Source organism: Morone saxatilis, unplaced genomic scaffold (assembly GCF_004916995.1).
Source record: "Morone saxatilis isolate NCDOM2014 unplaced genomic scaffold, NCSU_SB_2.0 Contig21, whole genome shotgun sequence".
Classification (NCBI taxonomy): Eukaryota; Metazoa; Chordata; class Actinopteri; family Moronidae; genus Morone; species Morone saxatilis.
This window is the reverse complement of record NW_023339774.1, coordinates 16,985,018-16,994,652: the sequence shown is the minus strand read 5'-3', so window position 1 is coordinate 16,994,652 and position 9,635 is coordinate 16,985,018. Positions and strand designations below refer to the sequence as shown.

Genomic DNA, 9,635 nt, shown 5'->3' with positions numbered 1-9,635 from the left:
GCACCGAGCATGCCTGCAGCGTTGCCAGATTAGATTAGCCTGTTATGAAGCACTGGTGGGGACAGACATCTGGCCAAAGTGCTGTGCTGCAGCGATGCTCTCCAGGATATCAGAAAGTGATGCCAAAGAGAGAGAAAATAGAGAGAAGATAAACAGGAACAAGCCAACTAGGCCAACAGTGACACACTCACGGCTGTTACACTACAGTTTTGGAGAAAGTTTTCCTTCATCTGACTTTCTTTCTATGGACTGTTCTGGTCCCTCTCATGCAGCGTTTTACCTGAATGCTATCTTGATATCACTTCTGTGTATTTAATTTCTTTTACAGTCTCTTCCTCCTCTATCTGTAACTCTTTCTTTAAACTGCGGAAATCAGTTCAATGAACTCTTTTATTCACTGCTACAAGTGGGAGGAGACATGGCTCTGGCTGTTTAGTCCAGCCCAAAAAGACTATTTTAAGTGTTTAACATCCAGCTTCATGTCCAGATCTATTTTCAGTCGGACTGGGTCATACTACTTACTTTTGGTATTAAGGAAAGGCCTTAGTCATGGAAAGCAGAGTGGAATATTCTCCTCATTGTCACACAGTTTTCAGTAAGTCTCCATTCCCTTGGTGACGTCACAAGCACAGGGAGTTCCCGTACTACTCATCACGGAGAAGGAGTACTATTTGTCTCTCACTGTTGTGTCCTTCCACTCTGTCCATCCTCGAACGCCCCCCTCTTTCCCACAGAGCTGCTGCTGATGATGATCCCGGCTCTAGCCTTGAGTCTGAATCACCGTAGCACCAGTGATAGAGTAATAAGCACAACTGTTTGGCACACTCCGGTTATTGAGAGCAAAGGCCAGCTGGTGTGCTAGTGTTGATGATTCTTTGTTACTGTAATACACCACAGGGCTGTGTTCGGAGCCCCTCCTGACCGCTGGCCAGTTAAAGATCCAAACCTCACTAAGCCAAAACCTTGTCTGGTTTTAACTGGCTACATTATGCACTATATTTATCCAAGAGAGGGAATGGCAAGCAGTGCACATGGCTGCACGTCCGGAGTGTGTCAAAGGAAGTTATACATGAACACTTGTGCACACTGTGAATTTTGGACACTCCAGGCCTCTGTGTGTGTGTGTTATGCTTACTCACACACACAAACCAAACTCCTAATTAGCTTCTATGGTCTATACACGGAGCACATGTGAGAAGTGTGTTAGATAAAACAAAACTTGTAGCAGTAACCATAAGTCCTGGTATCCAACAGATAGACTCCAGTGTTGGAAAGTAACCAAGTACGTTTGTTCAAACTACTAAGTACATGTATTTTACTTAACTATTTTCATTTTATGCTTAGTGCTAACTCTACCTTGACAAACAACATCTGTGAAATGTGCCTTACTGTACATGTAATATAATGTATAACAGTCACAGGGGCATGAGTACTTACTTTTGATATTTTTGAGTTACTTTTGCTGATAATACTTACATACCTTTACTTAAGTAGACTCAAGTAAGACTTTTACTTTTTTTACTTTTTACAGTGTGATATTACATTTACTCAAATAAAGTATTTTAGTACTTCCTCCACCACTGGCAATATTGCATATTGATCAGTACCAATTTTCCTTGCTGATAAAAGGATAGCAACCTGTAAACATGAATGATTTAGCCACATCTCTGACAGTTAACAAATGCATATTGCCTCACAGTCTCCATATCGCTCAACCCTAATAAAAGCTATTAAAGTAAAGAGGATTCCATTCCAATAAATAATGTACATACTCATATGACAGCAGTACAGTCATTAATCTCACATACAGTTGGTGTCTCTTTTAACTGCAGTCCATCCCCTCTGCTCTGTCTCCCTCTCTGCCACTGTGCAGAATGGCCTGCCTGTGAGTTTGTGTTACTGCAATTTTGATCACCCACCCCACCTCTCTCCCTCCCCATCTCACTCTCCATCTCTCTCCCCCCTCTCCCCCTCTGCCTCTCTCTCTCTCTCTCTCTTTCTGTCTTCCCTGCAGGGAGAGCAAGGTCCAGTCGGAAGCCCAGGTGCCAAAGGTTATCCTGGCAGGCAGGTGCAGTAAATCCTCTGCTGTGACTGGTACAGTTGTAGTCAGGGATATAGTAAGGGCAGAGGGCCAAGTGGAATTAGGTTATGTTGAACAGCTGACTTGGAGGAAAATATTTTGGTAAATACTGTATAGCAGTTGGAAGAAGTTGGAATGAAAATAAGCTACACAAGCTACCTCCTCAGAAAGTCCCATAAATTGAAGGGGTACATTTATTGCTACTGTATTGGAATGTATCATATTGTACATGAATACCTGTCTAGACTAATAATTTATTGGCTAAATTAATTCGATGCAATTTTACATTTTGAACAATCTGGTAGCATTTTAGATGTATTTTCAAGCCATATGGATGTATTGTATGACCTTATTCTAATGACTATAAGTTGCTGTCTTTAGCTCCCCACTTCTTAATGCCATCACAATGCACAATGACAAACACATTCACAGTGTATTTGGGAAAACATTAATTCAGGTGCAAACCAGTAAGAGTGTTGAACCGGGGAAATAAAGAGCCTTTCTTTGTTTTTCAGGGTTTACCGGGGCCTATAGGACCAATAGGGCCCAAAGGCGTTCGGGTAAGTTAACTCAACTTCTTCTCTTCAACTTTGCTGCTCAAATTGAATTTTATCTGTTTTTTTATCACTGATGTTTTGAGAGGAGCAGTGAGTATGCTTACAGGCAAGACCTGACAGCCTTCTGACACTTTTTATTACACAGTATTTATAGAAACAGACTGTAAATCTCAGCTAAAGCAAGTTATTTAATTAAAGGCTGCAAACTGTTGGTATTTTCTGCTGTAAAACACTTGCATAAGAACAGGTATGTGCACCTAGAATTAACAGCATCCAAGTGCATGTATGAAAGTATGCATGCACTTAGATGCACCAGCATCCACTTTTGCACACATAAACACATTCATACGCACACTCACTCAACCAGTGTGTGTCACTAATAATAGTGTGCTAAACTTAGGAGCTTTTACTTGTAATGTACAAGTACACAACATTGTACTACTGTATACAGACACTTACTGAAAGACTGGCTGTTAATAAGCCTCAGTCTGCAAACACACACATCCATCTCCAGGTACACAAACAAAGAAACACACGCTCGTGGACACAAACAGTGATTTTTGTGTTGCTTTCCAATAAAGGTTCTTTATCAGCTCCCCTTGGCTGCTCCAAAGCCTCCCCTGCCCCCACTGGCTGGAATTTCCTGTTTAAGCTCCATATGAGGCCCTGCTGTCTTAAGAAGGCATTCTAGTCCTCTCTCTCTCACTGTGCCACCTTTCCAAATATTCTGCACTCTCTTTTTCAGTATACTCCATATTGTGCACGCTCAACTTGTGCTCGCCTGAAACTAGCGTCTAACCATTCCTCCGGTTTTCGACTGTTGTGGTGTTTGTGCTTGTTTTCCTCTGTGTATGTCTCACCCTGTACCGACAGCTCAGTCTGATGTCCTGGCTATCTACAGAGATCCCTGGCGTGAGGGTATGTGCCCTTGGACTACATCGTGGAAGCCAGCACCATGCAGTCCATGGGCATATACACTTGCCTCATGGCTTGGTTCTTCATGGAATCCCACCCTATCCATGCTGGACCATCGGCCCCTGAACCCCAGTCCTAAGCCGATGGGAGTTGCTGTTCTTCCTGCTGTTTTCACGCCATCCAAATACTCACATCCCATATTCCTCTTCTCTCCTCTTTTTTCCTGTCGTCCTCTCTTCTCTCCTATCCTGCAGGGTTTCATTGGAATCCCGGGGCTTTTTGGCCTTCCTGGGCCTGATGGCGAAAGAGTGAGTGCTTGTCAAATGTATATTTTCTCTTAAGTACAGTCAATAATTGCAAAAATGCTGAGTGACCAACTGAACCCAGCTAATGGCCCTATGGGATGACAACAGTGGATCTCCTGCTGTTTCATTCAGCTGTCTTGTTGTTGTTATAATGCTGGAAACAGTCCCCAGCTGTCCGAGATGCTGCTGTATAAGGCTGTGTGGGAGTGTTGATGACTCATATGATAAAAGCCCCCTCTTAGAGCCTTTGAACTGCATGAACTCATCAAGGCCTCCTCCTTCTGTACAGCCTCTAAAACATGAAGCGATTAGCCTACTTATGACATGCTCCAGAGGGTTGCGTCAGCGCATGGGGCAGGCTGTAATCAGGACCTCTCCAACCAGCCAGCCAGCCAGCCACCCAGCCAGTGAGATGGTTCACACCTTAGCTGCACACAACAGACGGTGTCTGCCTGTCTTCTCCCAGGAGAAACTGGTGTTTTTTTAACATATATACATGTATGAGATGGAGGCCTAAATCCCTCATAATAAGCTGGGAAAATGTTGGATAGGCTGCAGTCAGCTGTTTCTCACATCTGTTGAAGCAGGAGTTGAGAGAAGCTCTCGGTTATGGCGTTTTAATTGTGTGTTTTGGGCTTCATTCAGTTATGCCCACAAGTGTTATGATTTGCTTTTGATATGCCTTTTACATAATGTGTGTCTTTCTCTGTCTTCTTTGTTTTTCTGTCTTTCTCGAACCCTTTCCTTTCCCCCTTCTGCTTTGTTTTCTATTCCACCTCTGCTCTCTCTTTTCAGGGCATTCCCGGCGAACCAGGGAAGAGGGGCAAGATGGGTAGGCCGGTAAAGTTTTGTCTCAACATACTTTACAGATAATCTTTCCAAAGTGTGATGAATTGTGCTGGGAGTGTGTAATGTATCATCTGTTATTAGTTGCTTTTGAATGATATGACAGAGATTGAGAGACAGCGACAGATATCAAAGCGCATTCAAAAAATCCCCCCCAAAGAAATTAGTAATTTGATCATAGATCTTAATGCTGCATGCTCACAACCCCACTCAAATGAGGCAGCGATATAAATTAGCATTACAATGAAGTCTTTGAATTCTTTCTTCTATTTGGGTCATATTGAAAGCTTTTGGTGCAAAGACTCCAACACCTACATATGTAAAAAATTTATAAGGTCTGCATTTACGTCATGAATCAGCTCAGTATTTCCATGGCTGTTGGAAGGGTTAACTGTGGAGTCCCACCAGCCGCACGTCGGGGTCTTGGATGCAACAAGAAAAAGGCTTTTGTTGCAATAAAGGGCTTTTGCCCCCCACCCCAGCATGGAGCCAAGCCATTTGGAGGAAGCCGTTGGTTCTGTTGTGTGTGTCAGATAGTGTTCAAAGTCAGTTTGACAGAGTGTTTCAGAAAGAGTGTGTAACTCTGAAACTCACTGCTGAGATCATTCTGCAGCTGTTGCTTATTCGCTTTTCAGTAAATAAGGCATTTATAGACCAAAACGCCTGGACACACGCAAGCCAGTGTCCGCTTAGTGTGAGGTTTTGAGAACTACAGTTTATGCTGTAATTACACAAATGTTTAGGAAGTAGCTGTGGATGCAAATTTGCCATGAATGAGGCTTTATGTCACATGTTTGCATTTGATTTTTGCATTGTGTGTGTGTGTGTGTGTTCTCCTGACTCAAATAGAGCTGCATTGTAAGAGAAATGAGCTGATTTAATTTAAGATATGTTTCCGCAACAAAAACATTGTTATTGCCACTTCACAGTATTCATATGAAATGGCTGTCGTGTCCTCCCAGATTGGTCTCTTCCTGCTCAAAGCACATCCTGGAGTTCTGTTTTCAAGGCCAAAAAGAAAATAATGGCAATGTATCACAATCCATAACATTGTTTGCATATTCATACCTTGAGAAGAGAGTTGGAGAGGAGTCCGGTAATTTTAATCATTCCAGATTCTGTAAATGGCTATTCTAGCTGCTGCAGCTCTTATAACTGACCTGTAAATGTAACTGGAAAACACACACATCATCGTCGTGATCGTCATCTGATTTCAGTTCTCCAAAATGGAAAATGGAAAGCTAGGACACTTACAAGATGATCCCTGAGAGATCATTCCTCTCCTCCCTGATGGAGGAGAAAGCAAAGAAGAAGCACCTGAACCAGGGCCAGACATTTTAATGGCCGTAACCACAGCGCTTGTACTCTGTCGAGGAAACACACACAGACACACACTCCGCCATCTACTAAAGACAGATGAGGGAGCAGATATATCTAAAACAGTGGAGCGGATAAAAAGTTTTCCGAGATGCATCGCCAACAGTTCTGCATTTCAGCTTAACTTATTTTTTTGCATGTAACTGTTTAGGGTTTGGCTTTGTTTGTCTTTTTGAGGTTGCCTTTATCAGGCTCATCAGTTGCAGTTCAACCCGGTATCTGACAGTGAGTTCAGCTACTGTGTGTGACTATTTAATCTTGAAGCTGAAGAACTGAAGGGTTCTCTGACGTCATGTAAAAACAGAGATTCACCAAAGGCTCATGTGACTCACCTCAAAGGCTTTTTTTCAAGTGCTGTTCTTGGCAAAGCTATGTTTCCCACATTTGTCCTTAGTTTGTATGACAGCGGTGACAGCTTGTATGATTCATCCTTTGGGTCACTGTCATGCTTCATAGATTTCTGTTGCACTTGTGCTTCCCCCTGTGCGCACAATTTCTTAGTATTATAAAGCAATCCCATGCAGTCCTCCAAAAGCTTAGTAGGAACAAGAAGGAGCTTTTTCATATAATTGCAGCATTTAGTGCAGTTATGATCGCGTCATTGACCTGATGGGATGTGTCAGCAGGTTGAAGGGTAGCTGAACATTTACATACCATCAGTCACAAGGATTTATTATTGTTTGAATATGAAGTCTAAATGTCAAAATTATCCCAGACTGGCTCTCTTGAAAAAATAAACTGCAAACTCAAATACAAAGAGTTACATTAAGTCAGCAGATTCTATTTCCAAAGGGAGTCAGAGATTAAAATAAATATGCTTGCTGTATATCTAAAACATCTCTACTATTACAAAAATGACTGCCATTTTCTGGAAGTATCGACAGTAGTTAGCATTTTGAAACAATGTGTGGGGGCCACAATAGCAGAACGTAGCCATTATGTGTGTTTCTGAATGGTCAAGGTTTAAGATACAGTGGCTCTTGTGCTTTCTGCAGATGTGGTTTCTCTTTGGAGCAGTACCAACTGTTAGCATAGCTCAGATTAGCATCCCGTTTACTGCTAAATGGACAGAGTAATTACTTGGCTGCTGGTCTCTCTTGTTGCATTCACCCTAAGTGGAGCAGTTGGCTGGCCACACCCTACAGCTGATAGATTTAATGCGTATAATGGGGTTATTATGCTCTTATTCTTGACGTATTTCAGATTATTTAATTTCTAATGTGATGTTTGACTCAGTGAAATTGCCGTGCAATTATAGTAGCAACACTCTTGGTTATGTAAAAGTCATTGTTAGACTATTTATGTAAATTTGACTCTGTGGTTAAAAACATAATAATTTACACACCCTCCTCCAATGAAAATATGTTTTTGTTATATTTTATGTGTTTCTTTAATTCTGTAATTGGATGTTATTTTTTTATTATGAGTTTTTGCATACTCAGCAATTAGCATTAGAATTAGCACTATGTTTAATGTACATTAATGTGGCTATGACCAAAATAATTTGATATTATCAACAATAATTTTATATTTATAGCATCTTTCAGCTCATTTTTTGGTTTTCTGGTCTATAATTTTACTGTTTTGCTTCCCTCTCTTAGTTTCGATTTCAGTAGACAGCTGTTTTCATCAGTAAAGCAGTAAAAAGACAACTGTACCAGACAGACAACCTGCTTAGCATCAAACAGCAGACAGATATAGTTAACAACTGGTTGGTGAACATATTGGAGAATTTAGCAGCTAAAAAAATAAAAAAAGATATTTGCCACAGGAGTTCATGTAGCTGAAAAGGAGAAACAAATATCAGACTGAGATATTCACTAGGTGACCAGGAATACAAATGTAATCCACTAATGCTAATTTTAATGCATCTGCTGGATTTATAAATAAGCCAATGTTTGTTAAGAAATTCATATCAACTCAGAAGATGATGATATATCAACTTGTTTCTGCTGCCCCACAAAGTGGCTAAAAACCTTGTTATTACAGATTTAATAAAACAGAGAGTACTAAATGTATAGGATGTCTGAGTTTACTTATCAGTTTGTGTGCGGCAGAACTTTAAAGCGACTCTCTCTGTCCTCAGGGGTTTCCAGGGGACTTTGGGGAGAGAGGACCACCTGGACCAGATGGAGAGCCAGTATGTCACACACTCTGTTACTCACAAACATCACACACCTAAATACATAACCAATCCATTCCCTCACACACACACACACACAAACACACAGCCCACACAAACTGAGAGCAGTGGTTTGACTCACCTTCCCCCCACCCCCCTGGTGTTTTAGTACTGACATTTTGGCAGCGCTGGTGGGTAAATCATCTGGCAGGCCAGCAGTTTGCCTCTGTTTTTCTGTTCTATTTGAAGTTAGTTTTTTGCTCCGGACAAGCTTTACTGCCGTATTTAATTTCATCCCATGCCTTCCTCTGTTGTAGATAATTTTACTTGGCAACCGTTTTCAAAAACCTGCTGTACTGAAGGAGTTATCTGGCCTGGCTTTGAAATGCAGCCCTTTCCATTCAGCATTGTAAACTGGCCATCAACACATACATACAGCATTATTAGGAGGTGATATCCAAGAATAGTAAATGATGTCATAGAACGTCATTTTGAGTAATTGTTCCCAATTAAGTAACCATTGGTCAGCAAAGGTTGTTTGCCAGCCTGTCGCATGTCTGTGTCCATATGGAAGGCATCACATTATTTGGTCTTAGCATTTTCACTATTTCTGGATATTCGCTGTCATTCTGACAAATGTAGCACTTCATCAGTCAGAGTGGAAAGCTCTAAAATAAAAACATAAACACATCAGCAAGTTGCTCTTTAACAAACTCTGAAATACATAATAAAAGCACATTCATGTTCGAAGAAACACTTTCCTCACACAGCCCTGATTTTTCCGATTGTACAGCCTTGTAGATCAGGTAGCTCCTAATAAATCCTTCTTAGCCTTGCTGCTTTTCTTTTTCCTGAGAGTGAGGAGTTATGCATTGATTACACCAGATGTCACGTATATCTGGAATAATCTATACAGTAGGTTTATGAAATCCAAGGCTTATATACTTTACATATTTTCATCTTTCTTGTCTCTATATTTGACAAAAGAAAGTTTTCTCCTTCAAAACATAAAGGGGAACTCTGGGTGAAGGTGTCTGAGAGGGAGGAGACCTTATGTCTCCAGCAGACCTTTGAGATAAATGCGAACATCAGCATACTAACATGCTCACAAATACAGTGCTAACATGCTGATGTTAAGCAGGCATGATATTTAAATGTTTGTACCAATCCATGTGGTAGATTTTGAGACGTTTCACTAGACAAGTGAAAACGTTGACCTTCAGGTGGCGCTGTGGGAAATCTCAGTTTCCATTTCAGTTCACCAAAGTCATTAGGATCCATCCTCAGAGGACCATGAATGTCTGTACAAAATTCTGTCCATCTATCTCATTTTTGGAGGGAGAACGAACCTGCAGATGTGAAAAAGCCCCAGTGGGACGATGGGCTCACATCTCCCTCCACCTTCACCTCAGAGATGCACACACACACACACA

General features: G+C 41.3%; 1 protein-coding gene across 1 annotated transcript in view; it reads left to right on the top strand.

The window, feature by feature from the left end:
- The window catches only part of LOC118332773 (collagen alpha-1(XXVII) chain A-like), a 71,484-nt gene that overhangs the window by 33,695 nt on the left and 28,154 nt on the right, over positions 1 to 9,635 (top strand). The window contains exons 9-13 of the mRNA XM_035668201.1: positions 2,015 to 2,068; positions 2,596 to 2,640; positions 3,807 to 3,860; positions 4,653 to 4,697; positions 8,167 to 8,220. Coding sequence (XP_035524094.1) covers positions 2,015 to 2,068; positions 2,596 to 2,640; positions 3,807 to 3,860; positions 4,653 to 4,697; positions 8,167 to 8,220 — 252 coding nt within the window. The remainder of the gene's footprint in view (positions 1 to 2,014; positions 2,069 to 2,595; positions 2,641 to 3,806; positions 3,861 to 4,652; positions 4,698 to 8,166; positions 8,221 to 9,635) is intronic.